This window comes from Achroia grisella, unplaced genomic scaffold (genome assembly GCF_030625045.1).
Source record: "Achroia grisella isolate CSIRO2021 unplaced genomic scaffold, CSIRO_AGI_Agris_v1 utg215, whole genome shotgun sequence".
In the NCBI taxonomy this organism is placed as follows: Eukaryota; Metazoa; Arthropoda; class Insecta; order Lepidoptera; family Pyralidae; genus Achroia; species Achroia grisella.
The window spans coordinates 318,837-346,271 of NW_026712713.1; the positions used below are offsets into that span (position 1 = coordinate 318,837).

A 27,435-nucleotide genomic window follows, 5' to 3' on the forward strand; every position below is an offset into this window, starting at 1 on the left:
ATAAAAATAAATATATACTTGTTTGTATATTATATAACTACTGACTTTGACCTCATAGTAATAAAATTCTGTTTTACTGTGTATTATTCAGCGTATTACTGTGTACTTGCGCAAATGCTATGAAGTTCCAGTATAATTATATGACATTTTAGTCCTTAGTAATGGCAATCCAAGGGCGGCATATGACGTGTCCAAAGTGCTATTCATGTTACATATATTGGCAACGATTAAACCAGGTAAAGAGTCAGCTAGTATAGTACCTATTATATTTAAAAAAATAGTTATAAAAGACTTAGTATAAATCTGATGAAGGAAGAAAGCTTGCTGTGCTGAATATTTTTAAGAACGTGTCTGTAATTTCAGTTTATTCTGCGGTAGCTATGTGCCGGATATCAGCTAATATTCTATATATAATTCTACAGTCAGGTTAGGTCATGGTTATCGCGTCCGCTGGTTCCCACAGGTATTAAGTGGAATAGATATCGTATATAGATACCTACTTCAGTATCTATGTTTGTTTACATTTTATATATTTTAATGCATATCTATGTATACAAAGTTACTATAATTGTAAGTATTTTTAGTCGAAATATAGTAAAACAACCGATTTAAATACGATATTTTACTGGATTGCTAGTAATTAAAACATAAACATACCTACGTGAACTGTATGGTTCTTAAATAATGACAGAACTCTACTAATACTCACTCTACCACTACCGATATCGCTGTTATTGTACTGTTTGTGCGCGTATTTATGGAAATTCGAGGAACCTTGATTACTCAGAATAAGTTTGTATATATACATATTCATTCCTATAGACAAAGGCTAAATCTCCTAAATGTTCAAATCAACACATCAGTGTTAAAATGTAGGATACAATTAAACTGTTGGTGGCCTCGTATGTCTAATGGTTTAGCACACCGCCTTACTTTCTATGGTATCGGATTCGATGCCGACGCATGATACAAACATTAGTATTCATAAGTATGATTGTTTCTATTCTGAGTACTTTCTATAATAATGACCATGGACAATTCACACAGCGCCATTTAATATGAACTAAGATCTTATGTTATAGGTACTAGATAACTGATAGAAATACTTGAATATATATTTTTTATATTTACTATAATATACATAGAAAACTCCTAATACAAAAAAAAACACTACAGCTCGACCTCATGAGGCGATCTTATTTTCATGACAAATTTTATAGATATCCGTTCATTGTTTAAACGCGAAAATGTATTAAAACGACAGACAGACACACTTTCCCATTGATAATATTGGTATAGATATGGATAGAATAAAAAACCATATATTTTTTAAATACGACGTTTATTAGACAAATTTTCCTTAACTATACAGTATGCGCTGAACAAATTCCTGTATACTGTAATACGCTAGTATTTAGTTCGATTTATTTTTAGACAAATACCCGAAAGTCTGGCACAGTGGGTTGTTATATTACAGAAGCGCACATATGTTTGGCAATATTCGCTCTGACTGAGCTCCAATTATTATAGAGTTGTTTATATTAACAATCCACTTTAAAACCGGGAGCGTCGTGACCTAGTGATTCACTACCCTGACGTGTGACCCCAAAGGTCGAATCTGGTCGATATGAAAAAGTTGATGTAATAATTTATATTTTTGACTGACTAATATAACTAGTGGTCGACCAATGATCGAAATTAGACCATAATTAATTACTGAATTTATTATGGTTATGTTTCACATACAGTAAGACTATAGACAAACAATATTATCATTATTCTCAATTTGACCACAGACTTTAACAATAACCAAAACAGTATTTGCATATGTGTGTCAAATACATGGTAGTGAATATAATGTCTGTTTATTGATTTAATGTATTTTACGCATAATTTAAAAACAAAAATATTATCGTTCTGCACTCCTCTATATCTTATTAATATTATAAACGCGAAAGTTTGTGAGTATGGATAGATGTTTGTTACTTTTTCACGCAAAATCTACTGAACGAATTTTAATAAAACTTTACAGTAGCTTTATACATCAGAATAACATATAGGCTATACATTTCACGCGGGTAAAACCGCGGGCACAGCTCAGCGACCGCCCGATATTCGTAAAAAGGGGTAGAAAGTTTTTACTTCATGAATGAATGTATAGATTATAAATATAACGACTTTTCTTAGCAACATACTGTATCAATATTTAGCAAACAAATCATCATTTCATTAGCACTTATTCCATGTTAAAGGAAGACCTTGTATAAACTATTATCAGTGTTTATAATCATAATAGTATAGTATAAACACGCTATGTATTGCACTCTTGTGGTGATAACACGGTCGACGTGGTGTGAAAAAAGCCATTAAGGTGTAATACGCCCTCGTTAGCCACGTAACGTTGGCCGAGGTCAGTAATGGTGTAACATTCGCCGACCGCACCTCAGATATCCGCGATATCATCTTTATATATCATTGTAATTAGTAAGTTACGTTCCCATTCGATCGATTTCCTGTTCCATTTCAAGAGAGATAGAATTTACAACGGTCTAAGCGACTCCTAGCGGTGCACTGGGCCTTCAGCCGCTCCATAAGTCCTTCAGCGTATTTGGAGAGCTTTCATTCGACTCCATTATCGTCTAATAAAGTTGTAAAGGTCAACTATGCCCAACTGAATTAGAATAGCTAAAAAGGGGTTAAGTTTCTGACCTGCTCGAATCTAGAGTAAGGACATACGAATATGCAACCCCGACTTCGGGGGCGAAAGGGAATTGTTAGTAATGTGGACTTATAACCTCTTTGCTAGCAATATACCACATCAGGTTGACCTCCTCGCGATTCCCCTTGGAAACCATCATGATAAATTGCTGGTCAAATTGCCATCATGAGCTAACTGTTCTAACTACATACTCATTTCATTATGATCCTCCACTGGTGTCCCTTCAACGTAAACCGATAGCACAGGTATCATTCCATTATTACCCTTAAAAAACCCCCGACCTCTTTGGTTTCTATCAATATCATTGCTAAATAACTGCAGTGCTTACACTTCACCATAAATAATAATAATAATATAATTGTGGACAATTCACACAGCGCCATCTAAGCCCAAACTAAGCAGAGCTTGTGTTATGGGTTAAATGATAGAAGTACGTATATACATTTATTTTGTAAATATAAAAATAATATAGGTACTCAGGAAAGACCCAGACCTATACAAACAAACACTCATGAATACAGTTGTTTACGCCGGGCGAGGAATCGAAACCGCGACGGAAGTAAAGCTGTATTCTAAACCGCTAGACCACCGAGACCGTCAATATTAACAGATTTATGACAGGGAAGGAAAATTAGTGGTTAATTTATTTAAAAGGCTATAAACAAATTTCCCTTACCAAATCCTCCTACATATGATACATATGATAGATGGTGGTATTAACACTATTCAAATTTTATACTAGTAGAGATACCAGGAATATTCAGCTTCTATTCGGTATTGACCTATTCGTCTATTTTTTAATATTCATTATTCGGCCGAATATAGAATATAAACTTATAAAAAATGTGCATAATAAAAAGTGAATTAAAAAATATATGTGCTATTGTTGGTATCTCTAATTTATAGTAGTACTAGCTACCCGGCTTCGTACGGGTGCACATGTTACATAAACCTTTCTCTTAATCATTCTATCTATTTTTTTAAACTGCATTAAATACTATAAAATATTTAAGCGAACAGACAGCGGTCTAGGTCATTTAGTCATATAGTAATATGGAAGTATATGTCATTGGAGTTGAATAAAGTACTACACTTCCTCACAAATAAAGGCCAACAGATATCCAATAGGGTGCAGATAAAAACTAATTTGCAATGTAAACTCAAATAATAAATAACGTAGATACACGAGAATTAAAATCGAATTACACCGAGTGCAGCGATGCCGAGTTTCCACCAAAATTATTGTCCTCGTATTTTATGTTCAGTTGAAGTTACGGCAGGGCAGTGCTGCCGTCTAGCGGTTGCTCGCTGATTTACTAGTTTGTGTACAAGCTCACTGCGCCGCGCCACGTTACTTCACGATAGTGCTTGCCCTATAAAATATTCTAATGGACGATTCGCACCCTTACCGTATAGGAATAGAGCATATTTAACAACTTTGTACTTAATACCTTTTGTAAGTAGTGTGTGCTCTATGTAACGGAATCACGCAATATATTCCCCACAAATCTTGTGATAGCCACCGATAGACTATTCCAGCTTGAATTGTTGTTTAGAAACACCTGCTCGGTGATGTGATAACATTTTTTTTATAAATGTAATTATTTATATATATATATATATATATATATACTGATTTTGTATACGTCATACAATAACATATTGTTTTAATATATTATTTGGGTTGATTAACTATATAGTGTCGCCCACCATCCTCTGATAAAAAATAATCAAGTTTTATAAATAACATAAACAATGTACATTTAATACTGTATTTTAATTAAACTGTGCTTTTGTAAATAATATAAAAGTATATTAGATAATACTTAATCTATAATTAGGAAATTATTAACTCCCATATAACTAGCGCCATCTATGCACAGAAATAAGAGTTGGTTATACACTAGTATAACGTGTCTATGTAGTTGTATATAGTAGTGTGTGTAAACGATGCGCCGTCGATGGCAATACATATTTACGACAACTCTGTCGTAAGCCTCCATAGCTCAGGGGTTAGAGCACTGGTCTTGTAAACCAGGGGTCGAGAGTTCAAATCTCTCTGGGGGCATCGTATTCTTTTTTTAAACTTTTTATTATTTTACTTTAGTATTTTGTTATTTCTGTTATAATATTGTTTTACTTTTTATTATTCTCTCAAATTTTTTTTATTGTGATGCAATTACAGTTAGAAATATTTTGTGTACGTTGAATTAATAACTGTTTTTTACATCGTATTTTTAATTATTTGTTTATTTCGAACAACCTTATGGCCAATATAATATACATATATATCTTGCAGACTAAATTATAATGTAAGTATGTAATAACAAAAATAATTGTTTTTGTGGTTACGACACTGTTGGCGGCATTTGAATAAAAATGAAAATACGATTTATAATAAGTATTTTTTGTGATTTCCCATATGGACTGTCAAATGAGTAAATAGCATCCGAATATAATAACAGATCTGTGGTACTTCTCAAACAATAGTAGATTTTTACAGGTTTGTGATATTGTGATGAATAAAAACTATAAAAATAAAATTAAGACATGTTTTTTTATATAACTAAAGCAATGAAGTACATATATTACAGACACTACTGACACCGAATAGAGTAGAACAATTGATCGTCTTTTCCGGAACTTATTCCGATACTATATCATTGGATTGTATATCTTTTACACTTTTTTTATTAACACTTTGCTAGTGTATCACTTTTGCAGTGTAGACACTTTGTAATTAAATTTAATTGTACAATTTTACCGATGTAGAATTAGTAACAAGTCGTCTACGTACAGCCGCCAAGCAACTCACTTTGCAAGCTGTGTTTTTTTATACAATTGTTTCGGTTGTAGGATGAGATAAGGCAGTAAAATTAAAGGATATATAGGAGGTATGACATTTTAGTACTAAACGCAATAGACATTTTAATATAGTAATAATGATTGTTTGGAAAACTTCTTGTACAAAGTTTATGTGTATATGACTATAATTAATGCATATACATAGTTTTTTATTGATGATAAAGGAATGCATCCGTCTGTACTGACGGTTTACGCCGGTAGGGCACCAGGTTAAAAAGAAAATGAAACTAAGTCAGTTAGTCAATACGACAAATTCACCAGTAATTTATCACGATGGTTTAAAGGAGGAACTGCTTGGAGGACTGAGGACTGATGACTGGTCAACCTGACATTGCTAATGACTGGTCAACGTAACAGTTCATGTCAGGATGACCAGTAACAATGCTCTTTTCGCCCTAATACATATATGTAGTGTAACTATCTATATCCGTATGTACTGCCGTGTATAGTCGGAATAAACAAATACCTAATAAAATATTTACGTGTTTCCAGCGGACTGGGCGACGGAATGCGTGTCACGCGCCGAGATCCTGCGGCTGATATACCAGGGTCGGTTCCTGCACAGCTCGGTGACGCTCGGCGCCCTCGGGCTGCAGCTCGGCCGCACCACCGTCATGCACCTCGTGCCCCGCGAACACCTACCCGAGCCCAACTCCCACGGTATGTATACACACTGAAACACAAACAGAAAATACCATAGCATACACACTGGCCATGTTGTAACCGTTAGGCAGGAGTTATCCTTCAGCTACTCTATAGATCCTTCCGCGGGTTTAGAATGCCATCTGCACTCGCCACTTGCAGTCCGGTGAAACGGTATAGGCCTTCTACGGCCTACAGCATTAGAGTAGTCCTAAAAAACTATCTATGGACCTGCATACTATGCAATGCATGTCACACGGTAACTGTGAAGAGGACGCCTGGACAAAGTGTGATATTGAAAAAATCATAAAATCTAGAACACTTCGTAGTAGAAGTCCTACATTTTGTGACATTACATTTAAAAGTGAATAGTCTTTATTGGAAAGAGTTGTTCTAATTATTATATGTATTATGACATTAGTTTAGTTACATCAAAAAAGCAAATACCTTAATTTTTAGAGATTTTTGTCTTAAAATAATGATTGCTTTGCAGAAGTTCGGTGGAGTTAACATTAGCCTAATCCCAGCACCCACCTATCCTATCCTTCCACCTGACTACCTCTAGTAAGTTAAAGTATTATAATTTAATTTATTAACATTTCTTCAATTATAATTTGTTAATGTTAATGTAAGGGTCTTGACTCATACCCCTCCTACGCCTGACACGTTTCCGCCGGATCGAATGAGCAGTAGGGAGATTTCTCGCTACCTCTCCACTTCCTCTTTCTTCCTCAAATTCAAATTCAAATTCAAAAATCATTTATTCATGTAGGACATTTTAGCCGCTTATGAACGTCAAATTTTTACATTATAATTTTATTTTTTTCCCTACCGTCCAGTTCGGTATATAGATCCAATTGAGAAGAACTGGCAAGAAACTCAATTGAATTACTTTTTTTTTTAAAGCCAGTTTATTTACAATGTATATTTATATAGGTGTCTATGTCTAACATTAAATGAAAATTCAGTGCATGAACAACTATTGCCATGCACACTCGTCATTCAAGTAATCGTTTAGTGAGTAATAGGCTTTGCTCAGTAAATATGATTTAACAGATGTTTTGAATTTATTTAAGGGTAATTCCAACATATCCTTTGGTATCTTATTGTAAATTTTTATACCTATTCCCATAAAAGACCTATTAACTTTTTCTAAACGATACTTGGGGACAGCAAGTTTGTCTTTAAATCTTGTATTAATATTATGAATATTGCTGTTTTTTGGAAATAAGTCAAGATTTTTATGAACATATAGGATATTTGAATATATAAATTGAGAAGCAACGGTGAGAATATTTGCCTCTTTGAATTTCTCTCTTAATGAGTCACGACTCTTCATACAGTAGATCGCTCGAACGGCACGTTTTTGTAATATGAATATATTTTTAATATCTGCCGCTTTTCCCCATAGTAATATTCCATAAGAGAGTAAACTATGAAAATAACTAAAATAGACTAATCTAGCAGTATCAGTATCAGTGTACTGTCTAACCTTACGCACGGCAAAAGCTGCTGAACTTAGTTTCGCTGCAAGGCTTTGAATTTGTGCACCCCATTGTGTTTTATTATCTAGTGTAATTCCTAGAAAGACAGTAGATTCTATAAATTCCAGAGATTCGTCATTTAATTTAATATTGCAATTAGTATTAAAACTTTTAGACAGAGAGAAATTAACACATTTTGTTTTTTTCGCGTTTAACATAAGATTGTTAGTTGTAAACCAGTGCAGGAGACGCCGCAAAGCACTATTTACATCGTCATAATTATTAGTCATTCTATTAACTTTAAAAATCAATGAAGTATCGTCTGTATATAATAATACTATGCCGCATCTATCCTGCATGGCATATGGGAGATCATTAATGTAAACTAGGAATAAAAATGGACCGAGAATAGATCCTTGAGGTACAACCATTTGCACAAGTGACCCGTCAGACGTAGCGTTGCTAACCTTCACTTTCTGTATTCTATCAGATAGATAAGATTTTATTAAATTTAAAGCATTGTCTTTGACGCCATAAAAAGCAAGTTTTTTTAGCAATGTATTATGATCAACGCAATCAAAAGCCTTAGAAAGATCACAAAAAACACCTATCGCATCCATTTTAGTTTCCCATGCAGCAAATACGTGTCTAAGCAACTCTGCACCTGCGTCTGTAGTTGAACGACCTTTGGAAAAACCGAATTGACTATTGTGGATTAACTTATTTAAATTGACATAACTGACAAGCTGCATAAGGATTATTTTTTCAAAAATTTTACTGAGTGCTGGGAGTATAGATATAGGTCTATAATTTATAGCAGGGCAGGTAGGCCTCATCACGACCCCACAAAAATATATTTGATTATATTTTTTAACGAAAAAAGAACATTAGTATAATAGGCATATGAAATCCCGTCATTGTTCTAATATGTTCATCAAATACAATGATCTGTTCTGTAATCTGCGTTCCCAGATAAATCGGTGCAACCTACATATAAAAAAAACTACGTAAAAACTCTATATTAATTTAATTAATTTTAATTTCTATATTGTGTACTAAAATATTGTTCCCAATTTGAATATCAATGTATGTGGGAGTTTGTGGTACATATTTCCTTCCCGTTTAATGTATATTTTAAATTTAAATTATGTTTGTTACTAGATTATGAGTTTATACCTATATAATTTTATTAATTATTGTAAATCAAAACAATGTTTAGTATGTAATACAAAACTTCATATATAGACTGTAATGAAATATCAATGAATTCAACTAAAATGGTCTTACTACCATTTTTTGTTGAATTCATTGATATTTTTGTAGTTTATATAGTTGTTTTTCCTTTTTAGAGTCTATATTTTTGGCAAGAGAATCTATGATACTATTGTGTGACTAACAAATAGGAAACGAGGCGAAACAAAACGACGGAACAAGAAACGGATTTGTTTTTTTAATTACTTAAAAGAATAAGAGTTTTATAAATAATAGCGTCAAGATGACCATGATTTATTATTTTTATTTTCCCCCAAATTGCAATGGGTTGCCATATTTCTAAATTCACGATTAGAGTTAGTTAGACAAATAACAGACGTGGCAACAGCTAAACTTGTCTACTTTAACTATTTTCATAGCATTATGTCGTGTGCTATTTTATTATGGGGTAAAGTAGCTAATAGAAATTAGTATTTGAATAAAGATTATGTTTATTTCTATTTCAGATCAACGACAAAAGAGTAAAGGCGGCTCCAGCAGTTGTTGTTCAGCGTCTTGCTGCATATTGTAATACCTTACCTCGTGGCGTGAATAAGACGGAAATATGCGCACTGGGGGGAGTGAGTGAGACAGCCGACCGGCCGATACGGACTCAATGTGTTCAGTGATGTAGATTTGGAAACAGGCGCCCACCAGCGACACCTTGTGATGTTTTTAAATAATGATCGCAAATCGAATTAGACGAAAATTAAAATTGTAGAACATCGACATAATAATCGAAGGATTTGGGTCTGCGCTCAAATACTAATAGAAGTCCCCGAAAACGCAAAAAGTCCACTACCTATAAGCCAAATGAATAGGTACGTTTATATACGACAACTCGGTAGGTTTTTTTTGTGATTTTGTATTGGATCCGACATCCTTACATTATTATGTCTATGGTGTAGAATCAATAACTAATTTAATGTCAATTTTTATTATCATGAAATTGCACATAATTGTATAAAAATTTCAAATGTAAAACGCACACTAAGTCGACCGCTTTGTTTGAAAATATCGCAAGACTTCTATAGATACTCGTCGTCACTGTATCATTTGGTAATTCTGAATAGCTTTATAAGCGACATTGTATAACTCACCGCGTAAGTTATATACCTAGATCAATAGGAACCATGCTGCCGAGATGTTAAATTAGTAGGTATTCGGGATAAGACGAGATAGGTACGTGGCGTGACGTCGCCGTGTGGGGGCGTGGTTAAGACGTGATCACGTGACAACAGGCCGTAGTCCAACGTGATAGCTAAACTCCCGCCCGTCTCACGGCGACTACAAATCCTTAGTATTATAATTTAGGCCATCATATGAATTTATATAACGTTACTATGGAGATATTTATAAAATTTAAAATGACAAATTAAGTAGTGAAAACGAAAGGAGTGCAAACCGCTCTGATTTGCTGTAAATAGTATGTTAAATTTGATAATTTAATAAGGACACGTTTTCGGGGCTATTGTTTTGTGATAAGTTCTTGCAATATATTGGGATCTTTTTTTTATATTTTATTATTTAAAAATGCTATTTACTGCGCTAGATGTAGTCTGTAATCGTAATGGAATTATAACGGAAAATAAGATGGAATGATTACTATTCCATGAACACGGCGACTGTCTGATGTGAATTGGAGGCTGGATAAATTTTAGTTTTAACGCACTAGTGTAATTCTGTAAATTTACAAGTCTCGCTTACAATTCTGTACGTATACGCCTGTAAGAAGGGAGAGTGCACAGTACCTACGAATTTATTTGCTGTATGACGCATGACGCGGCTTCGACTCGAATCCAATGCAAACTCAATTACACTACAATATCTACAGCGTTACCACAACCCCGACCCTTCTGTAAATATTATAACATAGATCTTTTTATTTTATATTGTTATTTTTACATCACACATAGAAAGCCTAATTTATAAATTTCATTTGGCATTTTATATCGTAGCGATAAAATATTTCGTTTATTGGCTTTAGGATGAATGACTGTGGATATTTTTGTTGTAATTTTATGAGGTCATCCAAAAGTTACGGAGTTGCCGCTAACAATTTTTTTGTTGTGGCACGAAATATTTAGAGATAGTACAAATAAAATTTATTTACTCCATGGATTTTATGTTCAGTGATATAGTTCACATTTCTAACAGTATTAAGAGAAATATCAAACGACTCGTGCATTACATCGGCTGGTGCTCCAACTGTTTCGGTCTTGTAACACAGAGCAGTACATATACAGAGTGAAAGCTTTCAGCCAGTGCTCACTCTGAAAGCTTAAACCGTTACATAGCAACGTAATTATGATTAGGACTGTCGACATCACTAGGTTTATATTTTTCATGTTCTTCATGTTCTTATAATCACGTCGACCAATATCACTTTCCAAGTTTACACTCTGTATAGTATGTAGTTCCCTGTGGTTGTATTACAAGGCAGAACTCGACTGATTGTGAGAATCTTGCCATTCATCGTATTTGGGAGTACTGTAAGGGGCCGATGATGCGGTCGTGTATTGTATCTCAATGGAACGTAACTACTCCGTATGAATGATTTATATTTGGTTGCTCTATTTAGTTGCTGTATGTATGTATTTTGTTAAGTTGTGTAAAATACCTAGTTTATAAATAAAATTAATGCAAATTATTTTCATGTTTTATTTTTGTTTCGCTTTTTCCCACGTACCGCTTGCAATGCTTCATTTTCTTTTAATTTATTACTTATTATGTGAATAGAACGAGAAAAGCGAGTGAAGTCCCTTTGTATATACTCATATTAAATGTCGCTTTAGACAACTTTGATTGAGATTAAAATAATATAACATTTAATCAATAAATAGAAGCTTTTGTAAACTTCTCAAGTATGTATAGTCTGAACTAATGGTAGGTCGATTTGTTCGCGTTAAGGTGATATCGTAGGCCAGATAGATCGATGTCTTCACTGTATTTTAATATTTCTATAGAATAGCTCTTTGAATTAACCAAAGCGAAGGAATGAGTGTCTCTGAACCGGGTTTGTATGCCGCTAATGTATGTTGCTAATGCCGTCGACATCATATGACCGACCATTGAAGTAATAAACTGCTAGAGAAGACGCTGCATATGAGCCACATATACAATTTTCAAATGAAAATCACATGAATGCAACTGCCTTATATTTCATTTATTTAATTATTTATTTTAGCAGTGGTAATCATACACGCCACAGTATATCTTATAGACAGAATACTGATTTTGTGATATTCGAGCGTCTGGGAAATCTAAAAAGGAACTGAAGTGATTATGCCACAAAACTGACTACTGTGGCAAGTGTAGCGTCTCTTCTAGCACGTTAATATATATTAATAACTCATTGAGATCCCAAGAAATTTTAATTTTAATAATCACGTGCAATAATATGTCGAGACTGTGGAAATTTGTTACAGTGACAATATTGGCAAATTCAAACACATTTAGTAATTACTTATCAAAGTTATTGTGACAAGGTAAGAAATTACTGTTCGTGACCCCACTACCAAAAGCTACGCAGTCGAAAAACAAACCAAGCATACTTTTTGTCGACTGGGGACTTGTGTTATATTGTGAGTCATAAGATGCAGTTTTCACTAATCTATGTTAACGGAAAACGTATTTTCGGGGTTATCTTTTCGCTGATGTAGTAAGAGAATTGAGCGAGAAGATAGCCCTACCAAACTACTACCTACTAAAAGTATTGTGAATAAAATGGAATTAAGCGACACGAAATTCTGCGGCGAGGAACATCAAGCTTTGGATACCAATGTGTAAATATTCAATAAAACTTTTTCATTTAGACGAATTAAATAGTCTATAACTAGCTTGAAGTGGATATCTATGACCGTTGCGTGAACTGCACACGACAATAGCGTATAACATTTGCGACTTGTAATGAATTTATATTTATTTTAAAATTGTATATAAATATTCAATGCTTGTGTACAGATACCGAATGCAAGTCGCAAATAAATGTGATTATTTCAACATTTCATACAAAGTGTATGTGTCCTTATAATCTCAATCATTCTGTATCAAAAGTTCAAAAGAAATACTAAATTTCCTGTATGACATGCTTTCTTGGAAAATTTAACAATTTTAAAAATACTAAACATTGCAATTTTTATTGCTATATATAAATATACACAACTATAGATATATAAATCGAACTTTAACTTGAAAAATATCTGACACAAATGTAAGTAAAGTGACTTCCTGATTATTGTACTACATTTAATGATGTCTAATTGGTATTGTAGTGGAGGCCTTCACCTAGCCGTGCACAGAGACAGTGACACGTATTAAAATAAGGCTATAAAAGAAATTATATTTAACATGGTTGATTTCAGGTTGTAGTTTTTCAAGACTTAAGTCATATCAACGACTGAGCACAAATGTAGCATAGGGTGACAAAAAAATTGGGATGACATACTCATGGATGGTCTACTCTTATTTAATAGTACTGCGCATTATTACATTATTGTGTAACATGGTAACTTAGAGGTAAAATAATGAAGTTCTTTGACAAAACTACTAAAAATAAATAAATGATGGTAAAATAAATCATTTTCAATTTATCAAGCGCTTAGTCAAGAAATATTTCTATATTTCCAATGTATTACGGAAAAGAATTCGAAACTTTTACAGATTTAAGAATAAAAATCTCGGGATTGTAAGAACATTTTAGATTAACAAATCGGCAAATTGAGGTCAATAAAGAAAATTCTTAATATAATTTATAGACAAATATTTGAAATTATTAACTTCGTATTTTATGTGGTTAATATAGTCACGTAAATCTAATAATAAATCATTTAAATCCAACGAAGAAATGAAGAAGAATTGCCTTGTAGGTACTTGACATCTAAAAGAATCTAAATAGTAGCTTTCAATGCTATAAGATAGTGTAAGGGATGAAGTTTTACGGGAAAAAAATATTTATATGAATATTCAATCAAAACAATATATATATACATATATTGACATATTTTACTGATCAGCTTAACGACGAAATCTAATGACTATGAAATTCATTTCAACCCATGTTTTTTATTGATCTTTCGAAATATAATCGAGATTAAATAATATATAAATATATAACCGAATAAATACATAACATTGTCAGATGTCTTTCAATGACCACTAATTAAGGAAAAATACTTTGCTATTGTATAATTATCGAGCATAAAAAGGTATTCGGTGGCGTAATACAATGTCATTAAAGTGGAATTAGATTCTAGAGACTGGCAGGAAGTCACAAGTTCAACAGAACTAGATATGTCGATCTATGATTTATTATTCGTAGTTGTGTTTGAGTTTCATCAAATTTAATAATATTATCGCTCATGCAACGGTCTCTGTACTAAATAAATATTAGGTGTCACTGTATAACAGGTGTTTAACTACGTACATAAACTATATACTTGTTAATATTCATTAATGATTATAATGATGTTGATTAATTGACATTTTCTAATTATTTCATCATTAACGCCAGGTGTAGATCTGTTATATATTTGATTGTGATTTTATTTATTTTTATTAAAAATAACTATATAAATCGTTTAGATACTCGTAATTATCATCATGATTTTACATTGTAAATCTAATTGTGTTGACATTTTAATAACATACATATATTTTTAGTATTATCATTTTGTGTCATAGAATATTTTGTGTATAGATAATTGATATTATTTTATAATTAATACATTATTCGATCGACACTAATAGGTTGTAAATTGTTTGAATGACTATTGAGTTTCAATGGGGTCAAATAAAATTTTAAGAATGTATTCTGCGTTTTATTTGATACTTACAAATATTACAGATTACCGTAAGGTAGAAATATGACAAAGTTAATTAAATACATGTTTAACACTACATAAATGAGACTTTAATATATAAAATATTAACAACATACATAAAAAAATGTAATCGAACCGTACATTCTCTTTTTTTAATAGGAGTTTTTAGAATAAAATCGTTAATTGTCTACGTGGTTGTGCACGCTAATCTCCATGAACAGCATATATACACTAGTAAATATACAGTATTCACTGTATATTTGGATGTATTTTATAACATTTGCTGGTTGTTTGTTTCCACATTCACAAATAAAAAAGTTCATAACAAAAACTCGGTCTTCTAGAAGAGTCGCTTTAAAGTCACAGCCAGTATAACCTGTATATTTCATTATGGGTACATAAAATACCATTTTAATATGAATAACGTTCGATCTAGCTCCAATTCTGCGGCGCTGAGTTGTTTTAGACGTTTTTCTACGTTTTTCAGTACGGCCAGCTCAGGCGGCGTGAGGGTTTCCTCTACCTGTAAAAAAGTATAGTCGATAAGCTTTTGTTTAAAATTGGTAAAATTTATTATACATGATGATATATAATATTTTTTTAATTGTAGTCTATGGGGGTGTGGGGTTGGGGGAGGGGGGGGGGATGAGGGGGGGGGAGGGGATTGTTAGTAATTCATGACCCCATTACTGGCAACATACCATATCAGGTTGACCTCCACGTGGTTCCACCTGGCGACTATCATGATCAATTGTCATTTGCCAAAATGTGAAAAACTGACCTGACTTCATAATCATTTCAGGTTTTAAACCGTTAGCGCAAGCGAATGTACTATTTCATTATAAAAAAATATATAAATTCTTTTTTACTAACGTCGTCGATGTTTTCTTGAGGCTCGCCACGCAAGCGCATGCCGTGTACAATGGTGCGCACCCGGCGCTGTTTGTCTAGGAGACGCACGTGGAGGCGCCGCTCATGGGAGCCCCGCCGACACAAATTATGCAGAGAGCGGTAACATAGCTCCCTTATTGTGTTCGCTACCTGAATAATAACAGAAATAGAAATATTTTTTATTCAAATAAACTTGGTTTAATAATTTTTAAATAGTATTTTTTTATTCTACCACTCACTCAGAAAAGTGACTCATTACAAGAAGAAGGAGCAAAAACTTGTGTTGCTCTTTTAAATAAATGTTGTCCTAAACAAATGCACATTAACAAGAATTAGGCAAGCGTCAATCGTGACATAGAAACCACTACGACCTCAATCTTTGTGTAATCAGGTAATATTGTCAGTACTAGAATTTTAAGTTAAGTTTTTCCTCTACAAAAACATTATTATCATTTATTAACAATTTTTTATTGTTGCCATATTTAAAAAAATTGCAAATATATTTCATCTACGGTGCGTACATCAATTTAAAAGTTGAGCTAGCTGTTATACGACTTCATTAAAATTCAAAGGTTAAAATGGCTTTTTAGCGTCACTACCTAAAATTTAATCTGATACAGATAGTATAAATTTGACACGCCTTTTTAGCATTTATTAAAATACATTATTTTTCTAGAATTTAATGTGATCTCTATATATCACCATTATAAAGATTGATATATATAATATTGAGTAGGTATAATAAATTATATAATTTTATTTACCTCATGTAAATTTATGTGATACAAATATATTGCTTTAGCCAGTCCACCCGCAGACGCTGCTTTCCTCATTGGCTGAAAATAAACATTTCATAATTTAAATACAAATAGTTTTTATTGCATACCAATAGCACAGATAATATTATTATATTATGATATCTTGTAAGATTCTATTGGTATATAATATTTCATTATATATAATATTTAATATATTCTATTGGTATATAAAATATTATATTATTCAACTATTGTAAAAAATTAATGAATGAAATACTTCTTCTCTTTAAAATACATCGACTTTAGTTTAATCAACATAAATTTTGTGTCATTTTAGTATACAAAAATACTTTTAATATTTTGTCATAGTTTGAACAAAATCGAAGAACACTCTTATTGAAAATTTTATTAAATAAACACGGAAGGTTTCGTACTCCTTTATTTAAATTTGAAATATACATTGCTTTCACATTAGCAATATGCGTAAATGTTTGTCTGCACGAACACCGAATTTGAATAAAATATTAACCATCTGACACTAGAATGTAAATGAAGTGGACTATACCTATAAATGTGACAAAAAAAAATTATTGATAATAAATAAATAACCTTGGTCAATTAACACAGCGCCATCCAGTCCCACGATAAGCAGGGCTTCTGCTATGTGTACTAGACAACTGATATAAATACTTAGATTTTTTTTGTAAATACATATATTATATATATAGAAAACACCCAGACCGATGCAAACAGCTATACTCATGAATACAAATGTTTTCACCATGCGGGGAATCGAATCCGCGTCCATCGGAAATAAAGCGGTGTGCTAAACCGCTAGACCACCGAGGCCGTTTAAATTTTATTATTTGATGTCTGAATATACTAACATATAAGGGATACAATACTTTGCTGTTACAAGTAACTATTACCTGAACGCTAATGAAGTGTTCTTCAAGCAACTTATATGTGAGCTCCTTACATTCCTTGTTCGGTAACATGGCGTGCTTTTGTATATCATCTTCCTCTATATACTTTTTACTATATATTAACCTTGAATAAGAATGAAAATTCATTAGACATTTTTTCGAACTATTCTAATGCTGATGGTCGGAGCTGGCTTTACAGGTTCACCGAACGATAGGGGGCGAGCGCAGATGGCACTTCAAACCCGCTGAAAGTCAACTCCTGCCTGACGGATACAACTTTAGTCTGAGCACACCGCTAGGGGGTTCGAAACTCGGGCTAAGGCCGTATAATAAAAAAAACATACGGAAATATTTCGTTGTTACAAACATAATTCATTACAAAACTTGAGTTTGTCACTGAATTCAAATTATTGAAATCTTTAAACTATTTTTTATAACATTTTTGTATTACGAAATTTAACCGCGTTTACCGTCAACATAAACCGTTAGCGGAGGCGGGAGCAAACTTCTGTTATCATTCATAAAAAAAATAGTGCCAATTTACTCTAGACTTGAAAAACACCATGTTATACTGTCATATTTGAAAGAAGAGAAAATATGCGTGAATACGTAAATAAGTTAGCTGGTAATGTACCTAAATATCCTGGCGGCGTTGGACCCGAGTCGTTCGGTGACGCAGTGCTCGACGACGCAGCGCAGCAGCTGGTGCGCGGCGAACCGGACTCGCACCAGGAACTGCCCGCCGCCCGCGTCCCCGCTACGACGGATAAACCCCGCGCCGTTCTCTTCTGTACACCATCACAAAGGCCATCCATTATACACGTAACGTTTTTAACATTTTCAATCCCCTTAGTGATACGTGGTGAGGTTAAAGACTAACCAAATTGTATGTGTATTTTTAATTACGTACCTTTAGCAAAGATTCTTAATACTTTTCGAATATTATCTTTAAATATTATATTTATTCTAGAAAAGTCGAGGTAACTTTTAACACGCCGCTTTTCGGTTTAGGACTCGCGCGTAGGTGAAAAAATAAATACATATTGTGATATTATATTATTTTAATATTACTTATTCATTAATACTTACTATTCATTATTTTTTTGTAAAACAAAATCATACAAAATAACTGTTGTGTTTAAACTATAATATAGTCACATTACATATCAGTATGTTATACAATAGTAACATATTTTACAATAAGACAATAATATCAATATAGTTACTACCTCCTATCACTTATTACAGGAAAATAGAGCAATGCTTCTAGCAGTTATGTATTAATTTGTGTTAAAGTGTTTCTTAAATTTCAATGGAAAATAGTGTGTATAATATTACATTATTACTATGGATTAATCACATACCTAATACCTTAAGATACTGTTCAAAATGTTGGTTCAACAAGGGTCGCTCGGCGGCGACACGTTGGCAACATTCACGTATCTCCACCACCGGTGTGGGGTTCGATTCTGCTCCCCATGGTGGCGACGACAAGTACATTAGTCTAAGTAGGTGCAGCAATAGCTCACCCGCTGGAAGATTATTAATTGGTTAAAAATACGTACTAAAATTTTTAAATCAAGTACATTTGACAGTAAATTACCATTTTCATCAATACGCCGTGTGACGGCTTTGATCATTATTTCGTCCCTGAAGTCTAGATGAAACCTGTCATAATTCACCTCCCAATATACATCTGTAAGTGAATAAAAAAACATGTATATTCAAATAAGCATTAATCTGATTTATGTTTAGTTTAATATGTATATAAAAATAGATTGAAATATAATAAATAAATATGAATAAAAAATAAAATAAAAAGCCTCTACTGCTTTACTTAATTTTACATATTTTAGTAATAATGAGGATATAAAGCTAAAATATATATATATTATAACCGACTCTTCTTGAATTTGAATAATTATATTAATTAAATTATTATTAGTTTCAGTATTACTGCCTATAATATAGTATTTCACAAATATGATGCTTACTGTCAGTAATTTCAGATATGTTTTTAGTCATGGCTTGTAGTAAATTTCTAATCTCAAAGTCGGGAACTATTGTAGCCACCGGTACCAGTGTTGGCACTTCACATCCTTCTTTGGCCTCTTCTACCGGCGCCTGCTGTATGTACCCCGCAGTCGCTAGGCTTATGAATGTATCTTTCAACTTTACCATTGTTATATTTTTATCCTGAAAAATATATTTGGTAATAATAAATATATTTTGTAACCTACTAATGTTTGGTATGTATGTATAATGGTAAAAGTTTATAATTTTCGATAATTAAATAAATATCTACTTTATTAATAAATTATAAAAGTAAAGTAAACTTTTATATAATTGCTATAATTTAATAAAATACTTTTTAAATTATTTGGACTTTTTAATACATTTTATATATCACAGTAGTGGTAATAAAACATATGGCCCCTTTAAGGATAAACAATTACCATAGCTTATTCTCATGTTGCTGACTCTCAAAATAGATGCTATGATAAGGAAGGCAAACTGGTAAACTATAGTAATATATCCTATACACACATATTCCTATATACAATAAAACACTTAGCTAATAAAATGCATAATGATTACACTTACCTTATCATCTTTATACTTGTTAGCAATTGTGACAAGAAGGACAGTAGCGCTGCAGGTGGCCTGTTGAAGTAACTCTTCTATCAGCAACTCTGCTTCACTCCCAAATTTACTTTTCATCTGAAGTAGGTATCTGAGGGTTACGCAAATTATTAATGGTTTGTAGAATTACAATTTGACTGCCTGTGATTGACTGAGAATGAGAAATAAAATACTAATAGGTGTGTAATGTAAATTCATGTAGGTACATGCTAGATTGTGGTTCATTTATAAAATAATATTTAAATTGTAAAATTACAAAATCACTTCTGCATGGTGTTGTCAGAACCCAACAGATTTTCAAACATAAAAAAAAGGATGGCAATTAATTTCTCATTTCGTGTTTTAGTTCTTTTTTTTTAATATTTATTATATAAGACAGAATGATAACATATTTTATTATATTAATATTTTAATATAATAATTTTGATTGTGGTGGCTATTTTTTTTTATACTATTGTGGTGGCAAACATGCATACAGCCCTGATGGTAGATGGTAGATGGTTACTGTAGCCTTTCATAGCCATAATTCATGGATGGTGTTCACTGTATACATGTAATAAAGGTTAGGTATAATTAATAATAAATATTGAAAACAGAATCTTTACCTTGGATATCTAATCAAAAGGAGAACATTATCAGAGTTTAGTTTGTAGTCTGCATTTACTTCATTTATTGACGGCTCAAATGTGGCCAAATGAAATTTTAATAATGTTCGTAGACTTTCCACAACCTGAAATAGACAGTTTAATTAGGTCTATAAAATAAACAGACTCAGTCTATGGTAGCTTATACATAGTCTAAACATATATATCATAAATCAACTATCTATAAAAGAAGTAAACTTAGTCATGTACTTGAGGCGGACCAGAAACTACTCTTCTTCTAAAAATATTTATTTTCAGCTTATGGCACTTATCACATGTTAGTTCTGACCAATAGCAAGCAGCTAGTGGCACACTCCTGATCTCCCACATACTACCATACTTTAGCTTTCTATTTATATTTTTTTTCTCTTAGTCTATAAAATAATGTAACATTAACACCTAGTGCTATATCTATCATAAATAAAATTATTTCATTCTGACTAATAACATTATTAATTCTTCCTCTATCATCTCATTTATTATTCTGCTTTCACTCTGCATAACTTGTGGCTGCTAAAGAAACAAGAGTTAATGTTTGTTAAGTTAATCACAAGAGTTATCCAAATGCCCTACATACTCATACCAAAGAGCTGTAATAATATTGTAAATTATAGCTGAATAAGAGGCTACCCAAGTGCATCGGTTAAAAAAAATCCTTTGTATTTATCTAGGACATTATCTATCTGTGTAGGAATTTTCATTCAAATCTTGAAATAGAGTAAGAAACATCCATCCATTCATGGTTAACTTTCACCTTTATTACATTAGTAGGATTACTGTACCTTAATTCGAGGGAGGCCTGTAGTCTTCACAATCATAGAAATAGGTTTACTGCCATAAGTAAATAGATCTTTACCAACTTGCTGAACAATTTCACCGAAGTATCGATGTAAAATCTCTGATACTAATCTCCCTAATTGGTGAGACATTACTGTAATATTTAAAGAACCTTGAGAGGAATAAATGTTTCTACATACTTAATGTAATAAGCAAATATCTACTACTTTTTTATTTAATTATAATAGAAAGAAGAAAATGTGTGAATACAGGTTATGATCATGTTATGATTTTATGACAGATTCAGCATGTTTTCTGTTTACTAGTTCTATGACAGACGTGACGTGTGTCAGTAAAGTATCAAAGAAGTTACATAGTTTCACATGCACACATGGCTGAATGGGCATACTTCTCTTAGCCTTATAAACAGAACCAAAATAAAAATTACACAGTTTCAACTTTTTTTGGTTAGTTATTTCCCGTCTTCGGGAAAGGCACATGAAATCAACACATACAACCATTGTCTCCGGTATATCACTTTGTCAATATTGTTATGTCAGTGTCAATTATCAGCTTATAAAGTTAAATCCTTTATTTTTGTTATGATTCTATCTTCATTGAACTGAAATGAAGATAAGAAAAATTTTCTTTCATAGTAATTAGATTGTAAATTGCAAAAATAATTACTTTTATTTTAGTTACAATGAATATCGAAAGTGCTGCCATAAATATAATCAAAAGAGGTGTGGAGTTGGATACAAAGAAGCGATATACGGAGGCTCTTGTTTGTTATCAGGAAGGTCTACAAATATTGGTGGACAAAATAAAAAGTTGGTAACTCAACAAAATCATAATATTAATTTTAGAAAGTGTAAATATTAGGAATATTATTTGTCAGAAAAAACCGCTCATGATTCTAAAGTAAATGTTGTTTTATTGCTGAGTTGGTATTTATATTCTAAGTATCGTGTAAAGCCTAATATATCTTTTATATGTATTGGTATTAAACATTATATAACATTGGATATTCCAGAACTACTCCAAATTTAAAAACTATACATAAAAGACACTTCTAAACAAAGCTTATGACTAGTACTACTTGTTCATGTATAAGATTTTTATCAGCATTATGTTAGACATGTATAATTAAATAACTTATATAAGAAAGTGACATTAATCAATTAAAATTTATTATCAGTTATTCTTAACTGTCCCCTAAAATGAATTGCATGAAAAAAACATGAGCATCAGTACAGAATTAGCTATTAGCTACTAGCAAATGACGATAATACTACAAAAAGTGTTTATCTTATTGCACCAACACTACTATTATATTTCTTAATATATAATTATTTTTTACTTTTGATGAGTGAGTAAATGATTTGTCCTTTGAAAGAGATGTCTTTTAAAAACTTAAAACCATAACAGAGGCATTCTTCAGAGAATTCTGCTCTAGGCCCCATGCTGGCTTTATCCAGCATTGATGCACTATGCAATGTCTTACATGAAAAAATAAAATTTTAGGTGAAAATGATGAATCTATTAGAACTTATTTGAGAAAGAAAGTGGAAGAGTATATGAATAGAGCAGAGAAAATAAAGAAACTAGTGTTACAGCAGAAGGAAGCTGGGCAGTTTCATGAACAGGTTAACATAGAGAATAACTCTACTGGGCATAGCTATAAGACCCTATTTGGTAGGTTTCTTGATGAGGAGGTGCAATATGTTGTTGTTGAAGACCCTTATATTAGGAGTTATCATCAGGTTTGTATTCTAATACTACTATAAATATATATATTACTAGCTGACTCCCACAACTTTGTTTACACCACAACATTTTTTAATTGAAGCTCCACACATATTGGCATGATGTCATATGACACAAATAATATGGCTTTCTATAGGTAAGGAAATTGGAGCAGTAAATCTAGAGATTACTTCCTACAACCTCACAAACTTTACCTTTTTATAATATTACTATAACGTAACTGAGCCTACATCTCCATACTCATGTAATTCCAATTTTGTATACTGATTGGAATAAAAAAAAAAAATGAAACTGGTAAGGTTTCATATATACTGAGGTAATAGTACATAGGAAAAACTGCATGCCAATTAGTTTAACTCCAAGATTAGTGTCCACAAGGACACAATCATGCAGACAAATTCTGACAATCAAGAGAACTTACTTTTTACATAGATAACTATGTAAAAGGCAGGTTAATATTTTGTCCCATCTTTTTTCATCAATTTACATTATATGTTTTTAATATATGTATATGGTTATATGTAATGTAATTAATATAATTTTGTTATTTTGCTTCCAGTGTCAGAATTTCCTTCGTTTATGTGAGTTGATGGTGAGATCATGCACAAATTTAAGACATATAGAATTATTAACATCAAAGGATGGCAAATCAGAGAATGATCAAAGACAGTGGTTTAGTTACTTAGTGAATGACTTATTAAAATATAGAGTTAATCTTATTGTCAAGTATTCGGAAACCCTACATGACAGACAAATCACGTAAGTTATTATACTTATTAAGAAAATATGCTTTTATATACTTTTGACTCCGTATGAAAAAATATCTATGTGGAGTAGCTCTACATATCATTATATCTATTGTTAGTGCTTTAATTATTATGTAATACAACACAATAAAAAAAATTAACTTTACTAAGTTTTATTTACAATGTTTAAAAAATTAGGCAAATAAGATGATGATCTGTAAATAAGTCATGTGGAACCAGCTTGTTTTCCATTCCAAGTATTAAAACAAATATTCCTGAAGTTTATATATCCCGGTTCCTATCAGCCATCATATCTGAACTCACTTTCCTATTAAGCATATCATTTACACTGTCTATTTATCTTTTCATTGGTCATTCTTTGCCTTTAAATCCTAAAACTTACTTACTCAAACCTTTCAATTAAACTTTCTTTAAATCATGATCCAAGATAGTGTGTTACTTAATATAATTTAGGTAAAGTAAGTAAGTTTACTATATTTTAAGTTAAAAGTATCAATCATACTGTATAAGTGTTATTCAATTTTCAACTTTATATAAACACTTTAAAAGATATATGTACATTGTGTTACATTATAATTACAGGCTAAGTTCCGGATGGATTATAAAAATTGGGAGAGGTTTAGACTTTTATAAAGCAAGCGAGAACAAATTTTGCCTCGGTATGTATGACATGGACTTGAGACAGTGCCACGAAACCACTGTCGATATTGTACATTCTAAAAATGTAAAACAATCGTACGGATGACACATGTTGCGTGTTTTGTTAAGTTTAATAAGTGACTATAACAGGTATTATTAATGAATGTTTATATAATGTATAAATATATTTTAATGAATTTTACTACAATCTGTTTTATTGTTACCGTATTTGTAGCAGTGATATTAGAGAGTTCACTCAATTGTTTTCTCGCGCCGGGCGCACGTGAGTCGTGAGAACGCCGATATTTCCTGTGTGGACATCGTAGAGCTAAGATATGGGCTGCTTGGGTTAATGAGCCGATATTATGGAGATAATAACTAATAGACTAGGACACATAAGACCAAAATACTGTGTCTCAACGCAAGATGAAAAGTTTGCAGTAAAATTTACAAAGAAACAAAGACAGAAAAAATACAATGGGTCTATATCGAAAATTAGAAATGTGTCTTTTTATTTTAATATATGGCAATTCTATTTAAAACTGAAATTACTTGCATGTAGGTATATCATAGTTAGTGGGTTTTCACCTAAAACAAGTATTGCAATCTGTACTTCTTGAGACGAAAAATATATTTATGGCCATGTATTTTATGTATGTACTCGTATACATATACGTAGATCTCATAGTCATTTAGTTTTCATTTGCAACAATTATTAGAATTCAATTAATTCAGTAGATTAGAACATATAAATTCTAAAGTTATACATTTGTATTTCTTTTGAAGATTCTCGCTGGGATCTGTTTTTCTATATATAACTGAAACTCGACGTGGAAAATTATTTAGCTATTTGCTGTAATAGAACGAGACATCGAATCTTACCGTCTTATTCTATATGACGCGTGCCGTAATTCTATAATTTAGAGAGTTGTAAATCAAACCAATACATTGTAATCTTGAATATATACTTTATTTTATAAACATAACAATAAAGCGACTGACCGCCTTTATTATAATTTCTTTACAATGTTTATAAAAGTATAGAATGTTCATAACTAAAATATTTATACAAGGAATTACTTACAACTAGGGAAGGTGGTAATGATAATACACCCTAAATAAGCAATAAGTAGATGAGTATATATTTTACAGATTAATCTTAATACGAAAGTAATTCTAAATGTATTCAGACTAATTTGTAGTCCAGTTAAATATATATATTCTTAGAAACATATATTTAAAATATGAGAATGATTATATTTAAGCATAACATTTATAAACTAAGAGAGAATAAAATGGCGAATTTACATTTGAATGTAAATTACTATTTTTGATATGCAGAGAGATAAAATAATTGACAACTAACTAAAGAATTACGTAGTAATATTAATAGTTTTTCGTTATATTTTATGTCATAATATTAATTTTCTCAACTGGCAATGGATGTTAATGAATCTACAAGTGTAGATTCAGATATAATTATAGAATTATAAAATAAAAAGATATAATTTTATTCATTAATAGTAGTATAAGTATACTACTAGTAATGAATAAAATTATATCTTTAATTTTTCATTAATATCATCAATATCAATAAATTGGTTTCTATCGCGTTCAACCCTGTGTCGAATGGTGAAATTAAATTACATATACTAGTAGACATTCTAATTATATATTTACAGTCATACTAGCATATTATAGGTACCTAAATAATAGAATAGTCGTCGCCATAGTAAAGTAATTTGAAGACTAGTCAAAGTATGGCCGCTTCTATACAATGTCAAATTCAATAATTCTAGATAAAACATAATAAATATTAAAAACGCTATGCACATAAGTTATTTACATAGCAAATAGTAGTTATGTATAAATTAATAATTACAGAATATGGTTCATTTTTAATAATGGTCTTATCGAAGTCTGTCCATTAAAAAAAACAATTTGTAATAGTTTTGAATATTTTATTTAAAAAGTGCGCTTCCAGCGTCCTAAAATTGATATGGCACATGTGAGTGTAGATGATTCGATTTCCAACAGAAACTTAATTTATATTTGTTACGTAGCTTTTAGAATTACTATCCTTTTTACCATTACAATCCGTTAGTAAGATATTATTGTTTCAGTTTGCTGTAAAAGCGCATTTTAAATAGTTATTCTAACATATTATTGTATATATATTATATATGGACATATCGTTGGATATTAGCAGACTTCAATGTGAGCACTCTTAAACAGTGGCAATCAGAGTACAGTATAATTGTATATCAAATTTTTATATAAATTTACATATAGAGAGTATATTCTAATTTTATTAACATAATTTAATTCATGATAATATAGTCTACGTCAATTTTTTTAATACATACGTAAATTCGTATCTTGTCCAGTCTTTATATAATACTCACTTTTCAATAATTTTATTACTTTTTGCATAATATGCGAAATAAATATAAATGTCATTCGAATTAGTCAAATATTCGAAATTATTTGGTATTTTTGAATATTCCTAAAAATTATCAGAAATATATTTTAAACGTAGCTCTCTTGCTTAGCTGAAAATAACATGAGGGATTCCATTAGGTGTGGTCGAACCATCTCGTCTACATCTTTCTGGTAGCCTTCGAAGGCTTCAGGGTAGTACTTGTGGATAGTTCTGAGCGCCTTGAGACAATGTATCAGGATCTGGTCGGGGTTGACGTCGTGGTGACCGGGGCGTGTTCGCTGCATCCTAACCAGCCGGGTAAGATGCGGAACGCCCTCTAGCTGGACTATTTGTTGGGCCACTTCTGGTACCACCGATAGTCTGGAGTAAACAAAAAAATATTTTATTAGACATTAAG

The 27,435-nt window shown here is 31.7% G+C and overlaps 4 protein-coding genes and 1 non-coding gene across 6 annotated transcripts in view; 3 read left to right on the top strand and 2 right to left on the bottom strand.

Annotated features, from left to right (window-relative positions):
• LOC131842191 (ubiquitin-like protein 3) overlaps positions 1-11,611 on the top strand; it is a 148,735-nt gene extending 137,124 nt beyond the window's left edge. Inside the window, exons 3-5 of one of the 2 annotated variants that reach the window (XR_009357479.1) lie at positions 6,077-6,244; positions 6,720-6,790; positions 9,429-11,611. Coding sequence is in view for 1 of the 2 variants with exons in the window: in XM_059190725.1 (XP_059046708.1) it covers positions 6,077-6,244; positions 9,429-9,493 (233 nt within the window). In the remaining variant the exon portion in view is untranslated. The remainder of the gene's footprint in view (positions 1-6,076; positions 6,245-6,719; positions 6,791-9,428) is intronic. The other variant, XM_059190725.1, reaches the window with a different exon arrangement.
• Positions 4,715-4,787, top strand: Trnat-ugu (transfer RNA threonine (anticodon UGU)). The gene has a single exon. It is a non-coding gene; the product is annotated as a tRNA-Thr (tRNA).
• Positions 11,612-15,043: 3,432 nt separating the features above from the next.
• LOC131842232 (DNA-directed RNA polymerase III subunit RPC3) lies at positions 15,044-21,891 on the bottom strand. Its single transcript, XM_059190768.1, has 11 exons — positions 21,428-21,891; positions 20,607-20,731; positions 19,963-20,092; positions 19,353-19,554; positions 18,962-19,054; positions 18,723-18,890; positions 17,993-18,146; positions 17,362-17,482; positions 16,439-16,510; positions 15,657-15,824; positions 15,044-15,306 (listed from the first exon to the last, which is right to left on the bottom strand). Exons 1-11 carry the CDS (start codon positions 21,572-21,574, stop codon positions 15,172-15,174), a joined length of 1,515 nt encoding a protein of 504 aa, XP_059046751.1. The 5' UTR covers positions 21,575-21,891; the 3' UTR covers positions 15,044-15,171.
• A 97-nt stretch (positions 21,892-21,988) lies between these two features.
• Positions 21,989-24,797, top strand: LOC131842233 (MIT domain-containing protein 1-like). The gene is made up of 4 exons (XM_059190769.1): positions 21,989-22,252; positions 22,947-23,185; positions 23,749-23,948; positions 24,539-24,797. The coding sequence occupies exons 1-4, from the start codon at positions 22,126-22,128 to the stop codon at positions 24,699-24,701; spliced, it is 729 nt and encodes a 242-aa protein (XP_059046752.1). The 5' UTR covers positions 21,989-22,125; the 3' UTR covers positions 24,702-24,797.
• Positions 24,798-25,583: 786 nt separating this feature from the next.
• The window catches only part of LOC131842235 (uncharacterized), a 44,851-nt gene continuing 42,999 nt past the window's right edge, over positions 25,584-27,435 (bottom strand). Inside the window, exon 10 of the mRNA XM_059190771.1 lies at positions 25,584-27,398. Within this exon, the coding sequence (XP_059046754.1) occupies positions 27,125-27,398 (274 nt within the window). The 3' untranslated portion in view covers positions 25,584-27,124. The remainder of the gene's footprint in view (positions 27,399-27,435) is intronic.

What these genes read in the sequence shown, in the direction of transcription:
- LOC131842232 (XM_059190768.1), bottom strand. Translation starts at nt 21,574, where the DNA reads ATGTCTCACCAATTAGGGAGATTAGTATCAGAGATTTTACATCGATAC. An exon ending in CTTTTGATTAGATATCCAAG is followed by an intron (nt 20,093 to 20,606) that starts GTAAAGATTCTG and finishes CGTAACCCTCAG; the next exon opens with ATACCTACTTCAGATGAAAA. An exon ending in ACAAGTATAAAGATGATAAG is followed by an intron (nt 19,555 to 19,962) that starts GTAAGTGTAATC and finishes TATATTTTTCAG; the next exon opens with GATAAAAATATAACAATGGT.
- LOC131842233 (XM_059190769.1), top strand. Translation starts at nt 22,126, where the DNA reads ATGAATATCGAAAGTGCTGCCATAAATATAATCAAAAGAGGTGTGGAG. An exon ending in ATTGGTGGACAAAATAAAAA is followed by an intron (nt 22,253 to 22,946) that starts GTTGGTAACTCA and finishes ATAAAATTTTAG; the next exon opens with GTGAAAATGATGAATCTATT. An exon ending in CTACATGACAGACAAATCAC is followed by an intron (nt 23,949 to 24,538) that starts GTAAGTTATTAT and finishes TTATAATTACAG; the next exon opens with GCTAAGTTCCGGATGGATTA.